This window comes from Hemiscyllium ocellatum, chromosome 3 (assembly GCF_020745735.1).
Source record: "Hemiscyllium ocellatum isolate sHemOce1 chromosome 3, sHemOce1.pat.X.cur, whole genome shotgun sequence".
NCBI classification, from domain to species: Eukaryota; Metazoa; Chordata; class Chondrichthyes; order Orectolobiformes; family Hemiscylliidae; genus Hemiscyllium; species Hemiscyllium ocellatum.
In genome coordinates, this window is record NC_083403.1 from 102,948,829 (window position 1) to 102,974,427 (window position 25,599).

General features: G+C 40.2%; 1 protein-coding gene across 1 annotated transcript in view; it reads left to right on the plus strand.

Moving 5' to 3' along the window:
• Positions 1–15,471, plus strand: part of tbp (TATA box binding protein) — a 29,320-nt gene extending 13,849 nt beyond the window's left edge. The window contains exons 4-8 of the mRNA XM_060852324.1: positions 478–565; positions 2,407–2,498; positions 3,790–3,957; positions 11,956–12,050; positions 15,111–15,471. Coding sequence (XP_060708307.1) covers positions 478–565; positions 2,407–2,498; positions 3,790–3,957; positions 11,956–12,050; positions 15,111–15,190 — 523 coding nt within the window. The 3' untranslated portion in view covers positions 15,191–15,471. The remainder of the gene's footprint in view (positions 1–477; positions 566–2,406; positions 2,499–3,789; positions 3,958–11,955; positions 12,051–15,110) is intronic.
• Positions 15,472–25,599: the final 10,128 nt, after the last annotated feature.

Consider the following 25,599-nt stretch of genomic DNA (forward strand, 5'->3'; position numbering starts at 1 on the left):
AACCTAGCTGGCCTAATATTTGGTCACCTGTCACATCTGTTTGGCTCAGGGTCACATTATGTCTGATCTCACACTTATGAAATTGGAATGTTATGATGTTAGAGGTCTTATGTAGATATAAATTATTGTCTGATAACTGATGGATTGTTACCCTTTAATGAGTCAGCAGGGTGCCATTGTGTTAAATGTCTAATTCCTGATTTTGAACTAAGAATTAGGACAGCAATACTTGCCTACAATTATCCTCTTTTTCAAGTTGATTTTTTCATTGAGAAAGTGTGATTGGTTAACTGGTCTGTAATTTCTTTATCATATTGGCCAGGCAACTTCGAACATGTAAAATGTACAGAAGAATGTTGATTCTTGAATTGTTAAGTCAGTTTTTGGAAGACCAACATTTTTCATTAGAAGGGAAACAATGTTTGAAATACATTGCAATGCTTTCTTAAAGAAACATTTAAATACGTTTTATTTTAGAAATATAGTGTCCACTGTCAATCTGGGTTGTAAACTGGACCTGAAGACAATAGCTCTTCGAGCAAGAAATGCTGAATATAATCCAAAGGTGGGTGGCTGTGCACCTGTGATTTTATGTATGTGTGCCTGAATGGTTTAGTGAAATATCTTCAAAAGATTTATAACAAAAAGTATTAGAGGTGAATCCACTTCCCACATGCTTAAGAATTATTTAGGGACAGGAGCAAGGAAGGTTTGTGGTGGGGAAAAAGATATTGGAATAGGATCAAGTGAGAAGTCTTGATGTGATACTTTTCTTTCTCTCGTATTCAAAAATGCCATCTCTGTCACAGTTTTTCAAAATGTTGCTCTTCTCCTTTTAAAGTCTTTGTTTACATGACAGGCGCAATATCTTTCAGCCCAAGAAGATTAAATATAATTCCTGGAGATGAAACTGAAGCAGAATTCAGCAAAGAATAACTTCAGTTGTGTAGAGGTTTGAGCACCATAAACAACAACAGCCCTCTCCAAGCTTTGAGGGCAGTTGCTGAGTACGATTATTCCATTTCAATCACTCATTGAAATGTATAAAATTCTTAACTGGTCAAGCATTAATGGGAACTGAGAGGCTGCTTCTCCTATGGGAGAGTCTATAATCTTGAAGGGGAGTTGATGAGAAATTTCATTTGTGTGGCCACTCTATGAAATTCTTAATCCCCCTGTTGTGCATGCTTAGTCAATGAGTATATTTAAGAGTGTGTTTTACAGATATTTGGCTACACTCGAAAGAGGGTTATAGAGGTAATGGGAAAATGGAGTTTATGGAGTCTCAAATATCGTGCAACCAAATGCAAAGTAAAGCTCCTCTCCTCTTCCTCAACTTTAATCTGAAAAGAACACCCCATTATTGTGATGAATAATACGACCGTAAGACATAAAAGCAGAATTAGAACATTTGGCACATTGAGTCTGCTCTGCTATTCGATCATATATTTTTTAACCCCATTCTTCTGCCTTCTCCTCATAACTCTTGATCCTTTTACCAATTAAGAACCAATCTATCTCTGTTTTAAATTCACTCAATGGCTTCTATGGCAATGAGTTCCACAGATTAATGACCCTCAGGCTGAAAGAACTCATCCTTATCTCAGTCCTAAAGGGTAATCCCTAGACTGTGCCCTAGGATCCTAGTGTCTCTGTCTAGCAGAAACATTTTGTACATGTGGACTGTATCCAGGCCTACACACCCTGCACACCACCCTCACCCCTGCACACACCACCACCCCCACACACACTCAGTTCCTCATATCACAGGCGCTGGGTTAATTCTTGTCAACCATCTCCAGAATCTCTCAATGCCATAACATCCTTCCTTGGATACGGGGCCCAAAGCTGCTCACAATGTTCCATTTATGGAGATACCAGAGCCTTCTACAGCCTCAGCAGTACATTTCTATTCATCAGTTCCAACCTCTTGAAATTAATGCTCACATTCTATTTGCCTACCTAACTGCAAACTGAACCTGTATGTTGACATTAAGATAATCCTAAACGTGGACTCCCAAGTCCCTTTGTGCTTCGGATTTCCAAAGCCTTTCCCCATTTACATCTCTAATTGTCCTACCAATGTGCATATCCTCAGACTTAACCACATATTCCATCTGCCATATCTTTGCCCACTCTCTCAGCCTGTCCAAGTCCTTCCGCAACCTCAACACTACTTTTGTCTCCACCCGTTTTTTTTTGTCAGCTGCAAACTTAACAATAATGCCTTCAATTCCTTTGTCCACATCTTTAATGTATAACATGAAGAGTTGTGTCCCTAAAAGAGTGTAATGTCAGACTCTGAATGGGTTTTCCTCAGTGTTAATAGACAATAGAATTTCCAGTATTACCAGGGCATACAGGGGATTATTGACCACCGTCTAACCCAAGACTTGTCTGTTCCAGCGTTTTGCTGCTGTCATCATGAGAATCCGGGAGCCTCGTACAACTGCACTTATTTTCAGCTCTGGAAAAATGGTGTGCACTGGCGCAAAGAGGTATGATCATTATTAATTTATCAATGCTCTGATTAAAATTACTATTCTTAACTTGCTTTAGAGTTCATGGTAAAATATAAAATGAATTGCAAATGCTGAAGATCTGAAGCAAAACAGAAATTGCTGGAGAAACTCAACAGGTCTGACAGCATCAACAGAAAGAACACAACATTAATGTTTCAAGTCCAGTGACCCTTCTTCAGAACACTGAGGAAGGTTCACCGGATTCTATATTTTAACTCTGCTTTCTCTCCACATGTTGCCAGACCTGTTGAGTTTCTCCAGCAATTTTTCTTTTTGTTTTGGTTATGTTTATCATGCCTGTGCAATAATAACCTTAATGGATGCTAATCTCCCTTTCTCCTTTTTCCTTGTCAAATGGCAATAACTGTCTGGGAACATTAATGTTAAGTCTTCAGTGAAATGTCAGTCTTGGTGCATGTTGCTCTTCTGACCTAACTTACTAAAAGAGGCACACCATCAAAGTGATTGTTATTTACATAGGAGGTTAGACCAGTGTTGCCTGATTCTTGCCTTTCATGTAAAGAACTATCCCTTTCCATCATAGGGAGAAAAGAAGACTTTATCTTTCAAACAACTGATTTCTAGAGTCCAGGCATTGATTGCTTGATTATTTTACATTCATGGCAGGTTTGATTTAATTGGTTTAATATATATTTTGAAACAGTTTAAGAAACTAGGTAATGCAATTTTGTTTTAAGGATACATTAGTATGGATTTTGTTTTGTTTTCATTAAATTTATATGTAAAGGTGGTAGCACACTGGTAGGATTTTGCATAAAAGGACTTGTGGGAACAAAAATACATTACACTGCGATTGTGTAGAATTACTTCATCCATTGTGCGCTCTGTCTACACTTTTTCTTTTCATTTTGAATTCCACAATTGACTTTTTAATAGTCACTTGCTGTAATACATTTTCTAATCTGCTAGTCCCTTGAATAAAAATATGCCCCTTGATCATTACCATGCCTTATGTTAACAATTCATATTGAGATAGTTATTTTTGTTAAGCAAATACAGATGAGAACTTGAGCACTCTCTCTTTTTTCTCTTCCCATCCCCACCTCCACCTGCCCGAGTACTTTAGAATGTTTTAATTTGTTACTTAAATTTAATATTTTTATCTTTTTGACTTGATTTTAATGTCTTTCGTTAGAGGACAAGACTATCTAATACAACTTTTACAAGTTGTGCCTGGTAGCAAATGATTATTGTTTTCAGTGCTAGTAGAAAAATAATGAGTAATAAACCTTGTTTCCTGTTGCAGTGAAGAACAGTCACGTTTGGCAGCAAGAAAATATGCAAGGGTTGTACAGAAATTGGGATTCCCAGCTAAGTTTCTGGATTTCAAGATTCAAAACATGGTGGGCAGTTGTGATGTGAAATTTCCCATTCGACTAGAGGGCCTGGTGCTCACTCATCAGCAATTTAGCAGGTAAAAAAAAATGGGAAGATGTCAGAAGGCTTCAATTAGAGGACAATGTTTAAAACAGTAATGTTTACATATACTGATTTCTGTAGAGAAAGGAAGCTTTAAGTTTATCTGTTAAGTACAAAGATACATGAATCATTACAACAAAAAAATTAAGTTTTTGAACGTTCATTTCATGGGCTGCATGGCTGCCTGTTGAGTTTAGTGGGTTCAAGTCCCATTCCAAATGACTTCAGCACATAATCCAGGCTGACAGTCTGCAGTAATGTAACCTTCCCTCAATGTCAACTACGTTCATGGGTTTTTTGCCATCTTACCCAAACCTCATCTTGTTTAGTTTCTTACATTGTCGCATAATTTCTGGGCCTAAATTAGATTTCAAAAGAAAGGAAAAGCTCATCAGCAATGGATAATAAAAGTGGATAGTATTTGTTTGCAGCATCCCTACTAGAATGAAACGTGGTCTAAATCATTGCATTTCGCTCATTAAACGGGGAAATACATTTATATCTTGCAACTATTTCAGTCAGCATCTTTGAAGTGTATTGATATCATGTTTGCAGTGTTTAATTAATGTAGAATATTAAAATATTGAATTAGGTATACAATTTAAACTTTAAATTCCAGTATTACACAACCCAGAATAAAAACGTGTTTAACCCAAAGGGACCTTGCACATATCCTTCTGATCTCTTCTGCTTTGTACTTCAGATACAAAGAAGGTACAAGAATAGGCCATTTGTCTCACAAGCTTGCTGTGCTATTTAATAAGCTCATAACTGATCTGATTTGTAACATCAAATCCACATTTCGAGTCTACCCTTGATAACCTTTCATCCACTGTTTTCCAAAGAGTCTATTCACCCCAACCTTTAAAAATATTCAAAAACTTTTCAGGAAGTATTCCAAAGAGAGACAACCCTTTACAAGAGAATAATTTGCTGTAACTCATTTTGAAAATTATTCCTAATTTAAGATTCTCCCGTAAGAAGAAATATCCTCACTACCTCTACTGTCAAGTGTGATGATGCTGTCAATTTAAAAAGGTTATTTTGTCATTGGTTTTCTTTTGAGAGGTTGGAAAGGCAGAGGTACTGAAAGGCAGAAAGAAGATAATTTAAGAATGGAAGGGGAGTGGCCAGTTCTCCCAGTTCAAGTTTTTTCTAGTTTATTTTAGCTGTAGTAGTCACAAGATGTGAGAGTCCATGGGAGTTGCAAGCTTCAGTAAAGAACTCCTCTGACCTTTTTCTGAATTCTCTTTGGACGTTGTTCCCTTCTGCCTGTAAGAATCTGTGTTTGAATTTGCCTTTTTGCCAAGGGGTATGTTTAAGGGATGTTATTGTATTAGAACTTTTAATTAGTAATAGTTACTGTATTAGGCCGATTACTTTTTCCAATTGCTATTATTCTAAATTCTCTTTTGTCATGTTTAAATAAATTCTGTTCTGCTTAAAGTTGAGTTGTTTGACAAGCTGCATCACACCTGGAATATCCATTTCACACCTGCCTTTAAAATAAGAAAAAGTTTGGGTCTAGGCTACCTTTATTAAAATATTTTGAGGGGTGGCCTGGTCCATAACACAAGATACCTCATGATCTTCTATTTTCATTCAAGTCACCTCTTAGGCTTCTAAACATAATTGATTACAAGCCTAGCCTGTCCAAACTTCCCTCATAAGATAAGCCACCATTCTGAATATTAGGAGAAACTGAGGTCTATGGATACTGAAGTAGTCAGTCGAAAAGAGTGGCACTGGAAAAGCACAGCAGGTCAGGCAGCTTCCGGGGAGCAGGAAAGTCTATGTTTTAGTTATTCCTAATGAAGGGCTTATGGCCAAAACATTGACTCTCCTGCACCTTGGATGCTGTATGACCTGCTGTGCTTTTCCAGCATCACCCTTTCCCATTCTGATATTAGTCTGGTAAACCTGTTCTGAACTGCTTTCAGCACCTTCATTCCAATACTGTATGCAGTACTGCAGATGTAGTCTCATTGCACAAGGTATTAAAAAGCATGACTTCCCTCCTTTTATATTCAATTTCTCTTGCAATTAATAATATTCTATTCGCTTTCCAAAGTTGCTTGTTGTACCTGCATATAGGCTATTCATAGACAATTCATGCACGAGAGCATTAAGATCTCTCTGTAATCTGTCTCCATTTAGAAGCCATACTACTTTATTCTTCTCGCCAAGTTGAACCTTTTCACGTTTTCCCCCATTGTATTCCATTTGTCAGATATTGCCCATTCACTTGACCTATCTAATCTTTCTGTAGCCTCCTTATGTGCTCTGTGCATCAATAACATGTTTGGCAACTATCCCTTTTATCCAAGTTATTTCTATAAATGTTTAGCAGTGAAGTCCTATCACTCCTACTCGTGTGGCATTTTACTTGTTACCCTTTCCAATTTGAAAAAGATCCAATTATATCTGTTCTCTACTTCCTGTTAGCCAGTCAATCTTCTATCCTTGCTAATCCCTCCACCATGAACCTTCATTTTCTGCAATTACCTTTGTATTGAAGTTTGTTTACTGAAAATCTAACTACAGCATGTCAACCAGTTCCACTTTATCCACAGCGCATGTTATCTCCTCAAAGAACTCCTATATTAACTGAACATGATTTCCCTTCCATGGACTTGTTGGTATCTGGGTATGATACAGATATGCAAGAGATCCTGAGTTCAAATCCTAGGCAAGCCCTGATTGCTTGCCTTCAGTTTAAGGGTGGCTCAGCAGTTAGGACTGCTGCCTCAGCGCCAGGGATCCGGGTTTAATTCCAGCCTTTAGTGACTGTCTAGTTTGTACATTCTCCCAGTGTCTGCATGGGTTTCTGTTAAGTGCTGTAGTTTCTTTCCACAATCCAATGATGTGCAGGTTAGGTGGATTGGCCATGCTACATTTTCTGTAGTATTCAGGGATATGCAGGCTAGTCATGGTAAATGTAGGATTATAGGGTGGGGTAGGAGGCTGGGGCTGGATCTGGGTGGGATGCTCTTCTGAAGATCAGTGCAGACTCGATGGGTTGAATGGCCTCTTTTTGCATTGTAGGGATTCTGTGAAACCAGGGTAAAAAATGAGGTCTGCAGATGCTGGAGATCACAGTTGAAAATGTGTTGCTGGTTAAAGCACAGCAGGTCAGGCAGCATCCAAGGAATAGGAAATTCGACGTTTCGGGCATAAGCCCTTCATCAGGTTCCTGATGAAGGGCTTATGCCCGAAACATCGAATTTCCTATTCCTTGGATGCTGCCTGACCTGCTGTGCTTTAACCAGCAACACATTTTCAATTCTGTGAAACCATGTTGACTCTGCCTTGATTACTTTGGGCTTTTCTAAATGCCCAGTTTCAACTTTTTTAATGTATTCTAATTTTTCTTGATGATATGTTAGGCTAACTGGCCTGCAGTTTGCTGCTTACTGTCTTCCTTTATAGTCAAAAAGACATCAGAGCAGACATTGGCTTTTCAGCCCATTGAGTTTGCTGTGCGATTTAAAGAGCTTATGGTTGATGTGATCATTCTCAACTTTACTTTTCTGCCTTTTCCCTATAACCCTTTCTTCTCTTACAAATCTGTCTGTCTCAACCATAAATATATTTAATGACCCACTCTCAGCAGACCTTTGCGATAACAAATTCCACTGATTCACAAGTCTCTGAGAGAAAAATTCCTCCCTATCTGTTTTAAGCGTGCATCTCTTTATTCTGAGATTATGCCCACTGGTCCTAGACACTCCCACAATGGGGGGGGGGCGGGGAAAAAGGCCTTTCCACATCTACTCTGTCAAGTACCCTAAGGATCTTATCTGTTTCAATAAGGTTGCCTCATATCCTTCTATATTTCAATGCGTGCAAGTCCAATCTACTCAACCACTCCCCATAAGGAATTCCTCAAACCTAATATTAGCCTTGTGAACTTTCTCTGATTGACCCCAATGTCAGTATATCTTTCCTTAGATAAGGGGCTCAAAACCGTTGACGGTAATCCAGCTATGGTCTGTCTAGTGATTTGCGTAGTTTTTGAATGAGTTATTAAATTTGCTATCTTCTAATAGAACCTTCCCTGAATCCTACTTTCTTTCAGACTAAAGATCACCTTAATGTTTCATTTTAAAATAGTTAAAATAAATTTTTTCTATTGGTTTCTATTTTTCTGGCTAGCTTTCTTTCGTACTGTTAATTGGTCCGTTACTTGATCCGTTGCTGATAGTCATAATCCTAGAGATGTACAGCATGGAAACAGACCCTTCGGTCCAACCCGTCCATGCCGACCAGATATCCCAACCCAACCTAGTCCCACTGCCAGCACCAGGCTCATATCCCTCCAACTCCTTCCTATTCATATACCCATCCAAATGCCTCTTCAATGGTGCAATTGAACCAGCCTCCACCACTTCCACTTCCTCTGGCAGCTCATTCCATACCTGTACCATCTTCTGTGTAAGAAAGTTGCCCCTTAAGTCTCTTTTATATCATTCCCCTCTCACCCTAAACCTATGTCCTCTAGTTCTGGACTCCCCCACCCCAGGGAAATGACTTCGCCTATTTACCCAATCCATGCTCCTCATACTTTTGTAAACCTCTATAAGGTCACCCCTCAGCCTCCGACGTTCCAGGGAAAACAGCCCAGCCTGTTCAGCCTCTCCCTCACCCTTTCAAGTTTCACAACATCCTTCCGATAGGAAGGAGACCAGAATTGCACGCAATATTCCAACAGTGGCCTAAACCAATGTCCTGTACAGCTGCAACATTACGTCCCAACTCTGTACTCAATACTCTGACCAATAAAGGAAAGCATACCAATCACCTTCTTCACTCTCCTATCTACCTGCGACTCCACTTTCAAGGAGCTATAAACCTGCACTCCAAGGTCTCTTTGTTCAGCAACACTCCCTAGGACCTTACCATGAAGTGTAAAAGTCCTGCTAAGTTTTGCTTTCCCAAAATGCAGCATTTCGCATTTATCTGAATTAAACTCCATCTGGTCCAGATCCTGTTGTAATCTGAGGTAACCCACTTCGCTGTCCAGTACGCCTCCAATTTTGTTGTCATCTACAAACTTACTAACTGTACCTCTTATGCTCGCATCCAAATCAATTATGTAAATGACAAAAAGTAGACGACGCAACACCGATCCTTGTGGCACTCCACTGGTCACAGACATCCAGTCTGAAAAACAACCCTCCACCACCACTCTGTCTTCTACCTTTGAGCCAGTTCTGTATCCAAATGGCTAGTTCTCCCTGCATTCCATGAGATATAACCCTGCTAACCAGTCTTCGAAGTCCACTGTTTTAACCATTTTTATTCTTTATATTCTGTCCAGACTTTTGTGCTACTTGTCCCAAGAGCGTAAAAACTAGGAGCAGGAGTCGGCAGTTCAGCCTTTTGAGCCTGTTCCACTAATCTCATGGCTGATCTCATCTCGGCCTCTATTCCACTTTCTTGCCCACACTCCATAACCCTTCAACCAATCACTAATAAAAAGTCTATCTACCTCCTCCCAAATTTAGTCAATGCCCTAGCATTCACTGCACTTTAGGGAGTTTCATAGATTCATGACCCTATGAGAAGCAAGTTCTCCTCATCTATTTTAAATTTGCTACCTCCCTTATCCTAAAACTGTGACCTTTTGATACCCAAATGAGACAACATCCTTTCTATACCTACATCGTTAATCCCCTTTAAGCATCTTAAGTACGTCAGTTAGATCTCCTCTCTCTATCTTTAGAGAGAATAGGCCAAGCCTGTTTAATCCTCTTCATAAAAATCATTTAAGTGAACCTCCTTTTGAACTGCTTCTGATACAGCTACATGCTTGCTTGAGTAAGTGGACCAAAATTGTATACACTATTCCCAGCTGTCGTCTCACTAATTATTTGACAATTACAGCAACAGTTCCCTACCTTTTATATTCTATTCCTTTAGCAATAAATACCAAATTTCCATTTGCTTTCCTCCATTACCTGCCAAACCTGCAAAGTAGTTTCCTTGTGATTCATGCAAAAGGATACCCAGGTCCCTCTGTACCAAAGCACCCTCAAATTTCTCCTCATTTAAAACATTAAGTTGTCTTTCTGTTCCTCTGACCAAATTATATAACCCAATTTATCCATATCCATTTGCAAGTTTCTTATTTCTTCATTGCAAATCACTTTCCTACCTATTTTAGTGTAATCTGCACATTTGATTACAGGATTTTCTATCCCCACCTTAGAGTAAAATAGTTGGGGCCTGAGGATTGAACCCTGTGGCACCCCATAAGATAGATATTGTCAGACAGAAAAAGATCCATTTATTCAGACTATGACTTCTGTTGGTTAGCCAATCTTCTATCCATGCTGGTAAATCACCTCCTGATCTTTCTTTCTGTATTAAGCTTTTGTGCAGGACTTTATCAAATGCCTTCTGGAAGTTCAGATATACTACATCTACAGGATCCCCCTTATCAATATAACTTGTTACACCTAGAAAGAACTGTTGTAAATTAGTCAAAGATAACTTATCCTTCATAAAACCATGCTGATTCTGATGGATTGTATTTTGACTTTGCACAATTGTTTTTGTCTTCAAGGTTAATACTACCTTTGAGCTTTGCAGTTAACTATTTTTACGTTTTTAAAATAGTAGTGTCTGACCCATTCCCCTCTCCCTCAAATTGAATCATCTTTTGCTCATGGCTACTAAGGGGTGATTTTTACATTGCAACCATTAATCCTGTTTCATTGCACCAGGTGTTGAACAGCCTGATATTAAAAACTGAAAGTGCTAAAGAATCTCAGAAGGTGCAGCAGCATTTGTGGACAGAGAATCTGTTTATGTTGCAATCCCAATGTAACTCCTCTTCTGACTATATAGCCTGTTGTTCCAGAGCTGACCAGACATGCTTTTCTCTTCCTTCCAACTACAAAGCAGATCCATTTCCTCCCATTGACCAACCAAGCCTATTGCCTAACTGTATTGACCTATCATTACCTCACCACTCAGTCCTTCTACCCACCCAAAACTCATGCCTACTTCCCTTTATCTGCAGCTCCCCTTACACCCACCTCCAGTCCTGAAGAAGGGTTACACCCAAAACATTGGCTCCTCCACCTGCTGATGCTGTCTGGCTTACTGGATTCTTCCAGCCTCCTGCTTGTCTTTCTAAGAAACTCACGTAAAAATATTCTGAGAGATCCTAGTGTAGGGCCATCTTTACCCATCTGATTTGTCCAATCTATATGTTGATTAATATCTCCTATGATTATTGCCATATTGCTCTGACAATCTTTCATTATTTCTTTCTTTATGCTCCACCCTACTGCCCGTGGCTGCTGTAGAGTGGCCTTACAGTGCCCCATAAGTGATTTTTTTTTTTTGCCTTTGCCTTTGTTATTTCTCATCTCAAATTAAACAGTTTCCACATCTGGTTTTGTGAACTTAAGTTATCACTCTCGATTGTGCTAATACCATAATTAACTAACAGAGCTACTACTTCACATGTTCCTCACTTCCTGTACTTCCTAAGTGTTTTGTACCATTCCATATTTAGGTACTAAGCTGTCTTTCTGCAGTCATGTCTCTCATGAGTATTAGAGCATACTTACTTTAATTTGGAAAGGTAACCTTGTCAGGAAAATATGAATGCCATGACTGTATACCTGACCACCCATTAAAATGTATAGAAAATATACTAAAGTTCCCTCTACTGTGCCCCAACTTCATATTAACACATACTGGTCCGTATTTTCTGCTGGAAAGATTATTTTTCATTCAGCAAAAGTCAATTTTGTCTTGTTTCCATTAGGAGCTGGATAACAACTGGATTGTGCCTTTAAAACTGTGCATTCGTTGGTCCATAACTCAGGGATGGAACATAATTAGGATCTGAGCGATGAATATAATTTCAGTTATAAAAATTAAAATTTGCATATTGAACCAGTTTCCTTGATCTATGATGTGCCACAATAAGTTATTATTGTGTATATGATCAGTTATCAACTTTTTTATTTTGCAGTTATGAGCCTGAGCTGTTTCCTGGATTAATCTATCGAATGATCAAACCAAGAATTGTACTACTGATATTTGTATCTGGAAAAGTTGTATTGACTGGTAGGTTGCATCACTTGTTTGCTTTGTAGATTGGTTTTCATAGCTGATTGCTTACCTGAGAGTTCTGCTCTATTTATTTGTTCTTCCCATTCGCTCAACATAGCTCACAAGGTGCAAAGGGGAAAATACTAAATTTGGATTTAACTACTTTACAAAGGTGATGAATATTGAATACTGCCAGGAAAGTTGAGAGAGCAAAGTTGACTGAGTTAACCAAATCGAACAGGAATTACAGATAATGCAATTTGAGGTATATTAGGGACAACTGCATTGTATTTTTAAAGCTTTCAGACTGACAATTGGATCACAATGGCCCCTTCTTGTCCTGTAAGTTCCTATGACACAAATTGGATTGTTTACTTTGTCAAACAGCTGCACAAATTCAAATAAAATGCCACCTTTTTATTTCCTGATTTGCTTTAGTTTTGTTTTTCTTGAATCATTTCATTAGCAATAGAAAAATATCAGAATTGCAAGTGGTGTATTAAGACAATGCAGCTGAGCCTAGTGGAATCATCTTTGCATTTTGACTGCAATTCGCATATGACAAAATAAAATAACATCTTTTACATCAATCCGAGAAAACCCCAGTTGTTGCTCTTTACTCCACCATTCAGTTGATTAAGACATCCAATATTTATATTTCCTAGCCATTTATTCTTTTTTGTTGATAACTGAAATTCCTAATAGTTAGTGCTAAATTTTAGAATTAATTAATTTGATCTGTTCTCCAAATTTAAAGGAATTTTCCAGTTTCACCTCTTCTGTGCTCCTGACTATTTTGTGTTCATTTAAGATCAGTGTTTAAGGTGCCATTTCAGATTTAGTCAATCTTCTCATAGTTCAAGCCTATTGACAGTAGGGATCCACCAAGTGGCTGTTCCCTGCAATCCTGCTTAATTCTTGACAACTTGCATTAGGATTTTTATTGTTTTGCATTATTGCCTCAGGTGCTCTGAATGGTTTAAAAGCAATCATTGTCCAGACTTTTTACTTTATATTGCTGTTTTTCTCACTTGCATTTTTTCTTTGATCTTTTCTCTGCTGACAAGTTCAACAGCACATTTGAGCTCAGCTCTCAAACCATAGCCACTTAGCTATATAATCACCAGACTCCAGTTACAGCACAAAAATCTACGAGCAAGACCTAAACGTTCTTCAATGTTTGCAGCCCCAAGCTACCAAAATTGCCTTAACATTTTTGAAGGATTTGATCTGACATTTTTGTGTTGAAATATGACAGTGTAATTATGTATGTGGTTAAAATGACACCAGTGCCTCATTAAAATTTGAGACGAGACACTTGTACAAAAGTGAAGTCTATGTTAGACCACTTTTCACATCTCGTCCTTCGAAGGTCAACTTATAGCCTTTTTTTCAACTCCCTTCAATTACTGTATTTTTCTTATAATTACCATTGAATACATCTTTGCCAATGACAGATGTAACGTCAAAATAATGTCTTTTGATTTAAGTCGTATCTCTAATTTTTTTAACTTAATTGTCTGGAAGGATTCAGCCAAAACTGCAACAATTCATCTGCCAAAACTTTCCTATCTTCTTGGCCTCAAGTGTTCTGTTTAATCTGCATTCCAATATTCATTTCAAGTAATGTCATTTCTTCACACTAATGCACGTGGTATTCTATCTCCCATCTCTTCAGATTGACTGCGCCTTCCTGTTTTGTGTACTAGTTAGCATCTGCAAACCTATCTTTTTTTAAATCAACCTGTTCAGATATAGAACATGGAACAGTACAGTACAGGCCCCTCAGCCCTTAATGTTGTGCCAGCCTTTTATCCTACTCTTGAAATCCGACTAACCTACATACCCTTCATTGTACTATCTTCCACGTGCCTATCCAAGAGTCACTTAAATGTCCCTAATGTATCTGATTCTACTACCACTGCTGCCAGTGCATTTCATGTACCCACTACTCTGAGTAAAGAACCTACCTCTGAGATATGTCATCGAACACCTCTGGAGCAGATGTAACTTGAACCCAGGTCTCCTGGCTCCGAGGTAGAGACACTACCTTTTAAACCACATGAGTTCTTATGCAAATTTAGACACCTTGTTCATTTTCCTGTCCTCCAATTACATAAAAATGTTCATACAAATATACTTGTTAAGGCTGAATTAATAGGTTCTTAATTGACAAGAGTTGAGGCTACCATCTGATTTACCAGCTCTTATTAAATAAAGGTCTGTTTGTCATTATTATATCTTTTCTGTTTTCACTTGCTAAACAGTGGGTAAAGCATGCATTATCAAGTCAATGCTTCATTTCTTTTTTGACTTCTTAATTAGAAAATTCAAATATCTGTACTACCCTTCCAGAATGGGGCAAAACATTTCTGAAAAATTGTTTATTTTTATTTCCAATAGTGGAATTTAAAATTATCACTGGTGCCTGAAGCATTGGATCCAAGAGCAACCATTGACACATTCAAGCTAATACTAAAAATTTTGTTCATCTTTTTTCACCTCTTCTGGTGCCTGAACTTCAGTTGTATTGTTTTTAATTTTGAAATATATAACCATGTGAATTTCATTTGGAGTTACACATAATTAGTCTAACAGCACAAGATTGTGTATGTGTAGATCTATTTCAAGTCACAATGTGGCTGTGGTAACAAGGCTGATGAGTCGGAATGGTATGGGGGTGTGTTCTGACTGCTAATTTTTATCACTTAAGATAACCACAAATGTGAAATTTTTGCCTAACTTATGATCTAATTTATTAAGATTTCAGCACTGTCTCCTGGATTCAATAGATTTGAAGAAAATACACTAGAAATGTACCATTTGACCAAACTGGTCCTTGTTCTTCATGAGCCTCCTAGTCAGCTTCATCTAACTCGAGCAGCACAACTTTCTATTTCTTTCTCAATCTTGTTTATCTAACTTTGCCTTAAATATGCTAATACTACTGACCGCAATCATTTTATATATGTTTAAAAATTGAAAAGCCTCTTGCCCTACAATTTATTATTTAACGCATGAATCCACACTCAAGTTTGCCACTTGATCTATTGATATATAATTTCTGTTTTGAAGGTGCAAAAGTCCGTGCAGAAATCTATGAAGCATTTGAAAACATCTACCCAATTTTGAAAGGTTTCAGGAAGACAACATAACTGTTCACAAGGACTTTCTACTCTCTGAAGGACCATTTCATTTGCCTGTTGCCTTGTATAGTCTGTATAGTTTGAATGCTGTGTTCTGCTGCAATGTTTACATGGGGTGATTCAACTTTTTTATTTGCGATGGTTTAGGAGTAAATTTAGTACTTTTTAAAATAGTATCATTCTCGCCACCCTATGACAGCAATTTTTACAAAATCATTGTTAGGAACTTGAGTTATCTTTTACTTGGAATTTTATCAACCAATGAAACATTTTGTTTTGCATGTTATTTATATTGAACTTTTTATAAAATGTAAGCCATGTAAATGTATGTTAATGTATTTTCTCAAGTTCATTTTTTAAAAATTCAATCTTACTTGAAAATATCTTGCTTTTCAAAGCAAGATAAAAGACTTCCCCAAATTGGCAGCCAATTTGCAACTGAGATTTTTACATTAAATTTTTTTTCCATGCAATACAGTGCATTGTAATGATTGTTAATGGCAATTTTCTTGTGGGTTACTGAATATTTAACATGGTGATGCTAGTTTCTTTGTAACAGAATAGGATTTCTATGAAGCTTGCTGATTGGCCACAATTTCATTTAATAGCAGCTTATGTTTGGTCCAGTCTTGTGTGTTCCTATGCAGCCAAAATTCTCTCTTTTCAATGGTGATGGGTTCAAACCCTTCTCTCTTTGGGTTGGGAGCAGAGGATCATTCTGGGTAATCCAAGATGGAGGATGTGAAACATTTCTGACTGTAACAGGCTGCTCCTTTTTTATTGAGGTATTTTAGGTTTTGGAGGTAATTTCCTCGAATGCCAGGAGTAGCAATTACTGTTTTTATGTTGTTGCAGTTATTTTGAAACTTTAAAAAAAAATCTAAACTAAAGCACTTTTAAAAGGGAGAAATACAGACAAAGGCAGCAAGTACATAGTATGTAAAGGAGAGAGAGAAAGAAACCCACATTGCTAACCTCTCACAACCATGAATCTGCACAGTAACTGCCTTTGCTGTTTGAATTTGTGTATCGCTGGACATCGGAGTGTATTTAGAAAAACTTAACAAACAACAAAACTTACAACTGATCTGGGAGGAACCTGTTTGGGAGAGGTCACAGCACAGAAACAGTTACTTAAATAGTTTTTAAGTATAGCCTTGCTGTAAATCTACAGTAGTGAGTAGACTGGGTTCTTTCTTGATTATATGTTTTTGAACTCTGTCTCCTGATTAAATAGTAAAAATATAAGCCATAAGTATTAAGTAAGCCTGAAGCAGTATTTTGTAGATCAATACGACGGTGCTATTTTCTGTGTCTGTAGATTGGAAGGAGCAAAATAACCTTTAGTAGTGTGATATGCTCTTCTTGTCAGATGTGGGAGTTTCGGGAGAGTTTAAGGGTTACTGAGGATTATATCTGCAATCCTGTCAGATCAAATGGATTGGTTGGAGTGGCATTGAGGAATTTACAAGAGCCTGAGGGTATGATGGATGGCAGTTATAGGAAGGAAGAAAAGCCACAAATACAGTCACATAGATGGGTTAATTCCAAGAAAGGTAGAAGACGTAGAAGGGTAGTACAGGAGTCTTCTGTGGCTATCCCCATCTCAAACAAGTATGCTGTTTTGGAAAATGTAGGGTGTGATGGACTTTCAGGGGAATGTAGCACAAACAAGCTTCTGGTATCAAGACTGGCTCTAAAGTAATCGGTGAACTTCACCAGTTTCTTCATTTCCCCCCCCCCCCACATCTTACCTCAGTTCCAACCTTCCAGCTCAGCACTGTCCTCATGTTGTACCTGCTAATCTCCCTTCCCACCTATCCCCTCCACCCTCCCCTCTGACCTATCACCTCCATCTCCACCCCCATTCACCTATTTAAGGGCGGCATGGTGGCGCAGTGGTTAGCACTGCTGCCTCACAGCTCCAGAGACCCGGGTTCAATTCCCACCTCAGGCAACTGACTGTGTTGAGTTTGCACATTCTCCCCGTGTCTGCGTGGGTTTCCTCCGGGTGCTCCGGTTTCCTCCCACAGTCCAAAGATGTGCAGGTTAGGTGAACTGGCTGTGCTAAATTGCCCGTAGTGTTAGGTGAAGGGGTAAGTGTAGGGGTATGGGTGAGTTGCGCTTCGGCGGGTCGGTGTGGACTTGTTGGGCCGAAGAGCCTGTTTCTACACTGTAGGTAATCTAATCTAATCTAATCTAATCTATTGTACTTTTTGCTACCTTCTCACCAGTCTCACCCCCTCCATTCATCTCTCCACCCTGGCGGCTTCCTGCCTCTATTCCTGATGAAGGGCTTTTGCCCGAAACATCAATTTTCCTGCTCCTTCGATGCTGCCTGACTTGCTGTGCTTTTCTAGCACCACTTTGATCTAAACTCTAATGTAATCGGGTTCCAAGCAATTGATTTATTTTAGGGGACTCTCTGGTCAGGGGCACAGATAGACGTTTCTGCGGCCAGCTGTGAAAAATCAGAATAGCGTGTTGCCTCCCTGCTGCCAGGATCAAGGATGTCTCTGAGAAAGTGCAGAATGTTCTCCAAGTGGTGAGGCACCAGCAGGAAGTTATTGTACACATTGGTACCAACGACATAGTAAGGTAAAAAAGATGAGATTCTGAAGGTAGAATATAGAAAGTTAGGCAGGAACTTAAAGAGGAGGTCCTCGAAGGTAGTAATATCTGGATTACTGCCCATGCTACGAACTAGTGAGGGTAGGAATAGGAGGATAGAGCAGATGAATGCTTGGGTGAAGAGCTGGTGTATGAAAAACTGATTCACATTTTTGGATCATTGGAATCTCTTCTGGGGTAGAAGTGACCTGGACAAGAAAGATGGATTGCACCTGAGTTGGAAAGGGACTAATTTACTGGCAGGGAGATTTGCTAGAGCTGCTTGGGAGGATTTAATCTGGTATGGGGGTGCGGAGGAGGGGCAGGCAGTGAGATACTGAGGAAAGAGATAAATCTGAGACAGGTACAGTTAAGAAAAGAAGCGAGTCAAACAAACAATCAGGGCAGGCAGGAACAAAGCAGCGACAAGGTCAGACTGATAAATTAAACTGCATTTATTTCAATGCAAGAGGCCTAACAGGGAAGGCAGATGAACTCAAGGCATAGTTAGGAACATGGGACTGGGATGTCATAGCAATTACAGAAACATAGCTCGGGGATGGATGGGACTGCCAGCTTAATGTGCCAGGATACAAATGCTATAAGGAGGACAGAAAGTGAGTCGAGAGGAGGGGAGTGATGTCTTTGATAAGGGATAGCATTACAGCTGTATTTCGAGAGGATATTCCTGGAAATGCATTCAAGGAAGTTATTTGGGTGGAACTGAGAAATAAGAAAGGGATAATCACCTTATTGGGATTGTACTATTGACCCCCTAATAGTCAGTGGGAAATAGAGAAATAAATTTGTAAGGAGATTTCAGTTATCTGTAAGAATAATAGAGTGGTTATGGTAGGGTATTTTATCTTTCCAAACATAGACTTAGACTGCCATAGTGTTAAGGGTTTAGATGGAGAGGAATTTGAGTGTACAAGAAAACTTTGAGTCCGTATGTGGATGTACCTACTAGAGAACTTGCAAAACTTGACCTATTCTTGGGAAATAAGGCAGGGTAGGTGACTGAGATGTCAGTTGGGGAGCACTTTGGGGCCAGCAGCCATAGTTCTATTAGATTTAAAATAATGATGGAAATGGATAGATCAGATCTAACAGCCGAAGTTCTAAATTGGAGGAAGGCTAATTTTGGCTAAGGTATTAGGCAAGAACTTTCAAAAGCTGATTGGGGGCAGATGTTCGCAGGTAAAGGGACGGCTGGAAAATGGGAAGCTTTCAGAAATGAGATAATGAGAGTCCAGAGATAGTATATTCCTGTTAGTGTGAAAGGAAAGGCTGGTAGGTGTAGAGAATGCTGGATGGCTAGAGAAATTGAGGGTTTGGTTAAAGAAAAAGAAGGAAGCATATGTCATGTATAGACAGGAGAGATTGAATGAATCCTTAGAGTATAAAGGCAGTAGGAGTGTACTTAAGAGGGAAATCAGGAGGACAAAAAAGGAGACATGAGATAGCTTTGGCAAATGGGGTTAAGGAGAATCCAAAGGATTTTTATGAATGCATTAAGGACAAAAAGGTAACTAGGGAGAGAATAGGCCCTCTCAAAGATCAGCAAGGTGGCTTTTGTGTGGAGCCGCAGAAGATGTGGGACATATTAAATGCATATTTTGCATCAGTGTTTACTATGGAGAAGGGCATGGAAGATACAGAATGTAGGGAAATAGATGGTGACATCTTGAAAAATGTCCATATTACAGAGGATGAGGTGCTGGATGTCTTGAAATGCATAAAGATGGATAGATCCCCAGGACCTGATCAGGAGTACCATAGAACTCTGTGGGAAGCTAGGGAAGTGATTGCTGGGCCACTTGCTGAGATATTTGTATCATCAATAGTCAAGGTGAGGTGCCGGAAGACTGGAGCTTAGCTAACGTGCTATCATTATTTAGGAAAGGTGATAAGGACAAGCCAAGGAACTGTAGACCAGTGAGCCTGACGTCAGTGATGGGCAAGTTGTTGGAGGGAATTCTGAGGGATAGGATAGGGATAGGTGTAATTGGAAAGGCAAGGATTGATTTAGGGATAGTCAACATGCCTTTGAAAATCATGTCTCACGAGCTTGATTGAGTTTTTTGAAGAAGTAACAAAGAGGATTGATGAGGGCAGAGTGGTAGACATGATCTGTATGGACTTCAATAAAGAGGCCAACAAGGTTCCCTATGGGAGACTGGTTAAATCCTGTGGAATACAGGGAGAACTAGTCATTTGGATACAGAACTGGCTCGAGGTAGAAGACAGGGTGGTGGTGGAGAGTTGTTTTCAGCCTGCAGGCCTGTGACCAGTGGAGTACCACAAGGATCAGTGCTGGGTCCACTACTTTTCATCATTTATATAAATGATTTGGATATGGACATAAGAGGTATAGTTAGTAAGTTTGCAGATGACACCAAAATTGGAGGTGTAATGAACAGCAAAGAAGGCCTACTCAGATTACAGCAGGATCTTGATCAGATGGGGCAATGGGCTGAAGAGTGGCAGATGGAGTTTAATTTAGATAAATGCGAGGTGCTGCATTTTGGCAAAGCAAATCTTAGCAGGACTTATACACTTAATGGTAAGGTACTACGGAGTGTTGCTGAACAAAGAGACCTTAGAGTGCAGGTTCATAGCTCCTTGAAAGTGGAGTCACAGGTAGATAGGAGAGTGAAGAAGGCATTTGGGTATGCTTTCTTTAATGGTCAGACCACTGAGTACAGGAATTGGGAGGTCATGTTGTGGCTATACAGGGCATTGGTTAGGCCACTTTTGGAATATCGCATGCAATTCTGGTCTCCTTCCTATCTGAAAGATGTGAAACTTGAAAGGGTTCAGAAAAGATTTACAAGGATGTTGTCAGGGTTGGAGAATTTGAGCTATAGGGAGAGGCTGAACAGGCTGAGGCTGTTTTCCCTGAGTGTTGAAAGCTGAGGGGTGACCTCATAGAGTTTTATAAAATCATAAGGGGCATGGATAGGATAAATAAACAAAGTCTTTTCCCTTGGGTGGGGGAGTCAAGAACTAGAGAACATAGGTTTAGGGTGAAAGGGGAAAGATATAACAGGACCTAAGGGGCAACTTTTTCATGCAGGGGGGTGGTGTGTATATGGAATGAGCTGCCAGAGGAAGTGGTGGAGGCTGGTTGCAATTACAACATTTAAAAGGCATCTTGGTGGGATAAGGTTCAAGTGCTGGCAAATGGGACTAGATTAGGTTGGGGTATTTGGTCAGCGTGGACACGTTGGACCAAAGGGTCTGTTTCCATGCTGTACATCTCTGTGACTCTATACAGGTAGCATCTGTGGCTTGGATCATCTCACCTTTGTCGGAGTCGTGCTGCATAGAAATAGGCCCTTCAGTCCAGCATGTCTATGCCAACCAACAAACACCAAACTGAACTAGTTCCATATACCTGTACTTGGTCCATAGCTTACTATGCTCTAGCATTTTAAGTACTCATCCAGGTGATGCTTAAATATTGTGAGAGCACCTTCTCCATTGCCCTGTCAGGTAGCATGTTCCATATCTACTACCCGCTGGATGAAAAACATTTTTTTTTTCTCTTTGATCTCCTCTAAACCACTTGCTCCTCACCTTAAACTTGTACAGTCTGGTCTTAGTCGCAGCTGTCCCGGGGGAGAATTGTCTGTGCTTCTCAATTTTATATAGAAACTAAAGGGACAACATGTGCATGGAGCTCCATCATATTTCCCTCAGCTGTCTCTTCTCCAAGGAAAACAAACATAGTCTATCTGGTCTCATCTTATAACAGACTTCTCATCCCAGGCAATATCCTGGTGAATTTCCTTTGTACCTTTCCATTGCAATCGTGTCCTTCAGAAAGTATGATGTCCACAGTTGCACATAGTATTCCATTTGTGGCCTAACCAGTATTTTATAAGGTTATAACAAGACTTCCTGGCTTCTATATTCTACACCCCCATTAATGAAACAAGCATCCTATATGCTGCATTCATCATCATTTCTACCTCTGCTGAAGTATTCAAAGATATGTGGACTTGTAGAGCAAGGTTACTTTGTTTCTTAGCACTCCCTGGGGACTTGCCTATCATTGCATATATCCTTCCCTTATTAGATTCCCAAAATGCATCACTCTACACATATCAGATTAAATTCCATCTGCCATTGCTCTGTCCAATTTACCAGCTGATCGATATCAATCTGTAGCCTAAATCATTCCCCTTATTATAACAGTGCTCCCAACTTTCATGTCGTTTGCAAACTTATTATACCTTCTACGTTCACGCCCAGACTGATAATTTACATAACATGGAGCACTGGTCCCAATATAATCCCTGTGGAATAGTGCTGTTCACAGGCTTTTGGAGCCAGTTTGCCAAACTGCCTTGGATCCCATGAGCTGTTGCCTTTTGAACCACCCTTCCATGTGCGACCTTGTATAAGGCTTTACTAAAATCCATGTGAATCATATCAACTGCACAACCCTCTCCCTCTAACAAATCCATGCTGATCAATCTGGTCAATGCCTGCCTTTCCAAGTATTGAATAATCCTGTTTTTTTAAAGAGTGTCTTTCCAATAATTTCCCTGCCACTGATATCAGACTAATCTGGCCTATCCCTGCTCCTTTTCTTTTACCAAGAAACCACATGAGCTATCCTCAATTCTACTAGTACCTCGCCTGTGGCTAGCAAAGTATTAAATATATCTATCAGGGCCCTAGAAATTTCTCTTGCCTCTCATAGCAGCCTGGGACACACTCACCGGGCCCTGGGTATTTGTGCAATAACATCTAATACCACCTCATTAATCTTAACATACGCCTGAACCTCTGTCTCCAAACTGAACATCCCAGTTATAATGCCTTTCTCCTCTTCTGAATACAGATGAGAAGTATTTATTGAGGACCTCACTCACATTCAATGGCTCCATGCACAGGTTGTCCCTTTGGTTTCTAATAGGTCCCACTAGACCTTTCCCTCGTAATCCTCTTGCTCTTCATATACTTATAAAAAGCTTTGCGTTTTCCTTGATACCATCAGCCAAAGATATTTCGTGGCCCCTCTTCGCTCTCTTAATTTTCCTTTTAAGAAACCTCTTCAACTCATTATACTTTTGAAGGGCATCCTCTGTTTCTAATGTGCTGTATCTGACATGCTTCCTTTTTATTAGATTAGATTACTTAGTCTGGAAACAAGCCCACACCGACCCGCCGAAGCACAACCCACCCAGACCAATTCCCCTACGTTTACCCCTGCCCTTAACACTACAGGCAATTTAGCTTGGCCAATTCACCAATGCACATTTTTAGACTGTGGGAGGAAACCAGAGCACCCTGAGGAAACCCACGCAGACACGGGGAGAATGTGCAAACTCCACACAGTCAGTCGCCTGAGGCGGGAATTGAACCCGGGTCTCTGGCACTGTAAGGCAGCAGTGCTAACCACTGTGCCACCGTGCCGCCCAAAACTTCCTTTTTTTTTATCAAACTCTCTATTCCTTGACATCCAGGGTCCCTTCACTCTTAGAGGACAAGCTGGTCCTGAATTCTTACTTTTTTTTAATTCCCTTGTTCCAAATGTTGACTTACCTGTCTCTGAATATAGAAATTTGTGGATTTCGAATCTCATTTTGGGGATATAAGCATAATCTAGGCTGACCTGCCAGTGCACCTTTGGATGGAAATGAAAGATCCAGGAATACAATTTTGGAGAAGAGTGGGGGAGTTCTGTCTGTACTGGCCACAAAGAACTAACATCCAAAATCAGATTTAACTGATCAATATACTTGTGGGAGCTTGCTAATTACAAATTGACTATGCACGTTGAAAGTTGCAATTTAAATTGCAATTTCACTGACTGTAAACATGTGAAGTGTGCTATTTTAAAATGTTCAGGGCATCTCAAATATTTTCATTACGTGTAAAGATGCCGTATTAGCATATTTTGATTGCTTTCCATCCTATAGACTAACTGAAGAGGGTTGAATACAGAACTGGCTCAAAGGTAGAAGACAGAAGGTGGTGGTGGAGGGCTGTTTTTCAGACTGGAGGCCTGTGACCAGTGGAATGCCACAAGGGTCAGTGCTGGGTCCACTACTTTTCATTATTTCTATCAATGATTTGGATGTGAGCATAAGAGGTATAGTTAGTAAGTTTGCAGATCACACCAAAATTGGAGGTGTCGTGGACAGCGAAGAAGATTACCTCAGATCACAACGGGGATCTTGATCAGATGGGCCACTGGGCTGAGAAGTGGCAGATGGAGTTTAATTTAGATAAATGAGAGGTGCTAGGTAGTGTTGCTGAACAAAGAGACCTTGGAGTGCAGGTTTGTAGCTCCTTGAAAGTGGAGTCGCAGTTAGATAGGATAGTGAAGAAGGAGTATGATTATGCTTTCCTTTATTGGTCAGAGTATTGAGTACAGGAGTTGGAAGGTCATGTTGCGGCTGTACAGGACATTGGTTAGGCCACTGTTGAAATATTGTGTCTAGTTCTGGTCTCCTTCACGTCAGAAAGATGTTGTGAAACTTGAGAGGGTTCAGAAAAGATTTCTAAGGATGTTGCCAGGATTGGAGGATTTGAGCTATAGGGAAAGGTTGAATAGGCTAGGGCTGGAGCGACAGAGGCTGAGGTGTGAGCTTATAGAGATTTATAAAATCATGAGGGGCATGGATAAGATAAAGAGACAAAGTCTATGTCCTGGGTGGAGGAGTCCAGAACTAGAGGGCATAGGTTTAGAGTGAGAGGGGAAGATATAAAAGAGACCTAAGGGACAACATTTTCACTCAGAGGGTGGTATGTATATGGGATGAGCTGCCAGAGGAAGTGGTGAAGGCTAGTAGAATTGCAACATATAAGAGGCATCTGGATGGGTATGTGAATAGGAAGGGTTTGGAGGGACATGGGCCAAGTGCTGGCAGGTGGGACTAGATTGGGTTGGGATATCTGGTCAGCATGGATGAGTTGGACTGAAGGGCCTGTTTCTGTGCTGTACATCTCTATGACTCGAAGAGAGATTAATGAACTGAAAGTCCGCTTTGATCGTGTTGGTTCAAGAATAAATGTTCACTTTGGTACTGGATTGAGCTCCCCTCCTCTTCAAGAACTGCCACAAAAAACTTTTACCTTCACGAAAGAGGGTAGGTCAGGCCTGGTAAGGACAGAACTCCCTGGTGCTCACCTTCCACCCGACCAATCATCGCATAAACCACATCATCCAACGACATTTCCGCCACCTCCAAACAGACCCCACCACCAGGGATATATTTCCTTCCCCACCCCTTTCCGCCTTCTGCAAAGACAATTCCCTCCGTGACTACCTGGTCAGGTCCAAGCCCCCCCAACAACCCACCCTCCCATCCTGGCATCTTCCCCTGCCACCACAGGAATTGCAAAACCTGTGCCCACACCTCCTCCCTCACCTCCATCCAAGGCGCCACAGGAGCCTTCCACATCCATCAAAGTTTTACCCGCACATCCACCAATATCATTTATTGTATCCATTGCTCCCAATGCGGTCTCCTCTACATTGGGGAGACTGGACGTCTCCTACCAGAGTGCTTTTGGTAACATCTCTGGGACACCCGCACCAATCAACCACACTGCTCTGTGGCCCAACATTTCAACTTCTCCTCCCGTTCAGCCAAGGACATGGAGGTCCTGGGCCTCCTTCACCACTGCTCCCTCACCACCTGACGCCTGGAGGAAGAATGCTTCATCTTCCGCCTCGGAACACTTCAACCCCAGGGCATCAATGTGGACTTCACCAGTTTCCTCATTTCCCCTTCGCCCACCCCACCCCAGTTCCAAACTTCCAGCCCAGCACTGTCCCCATGACT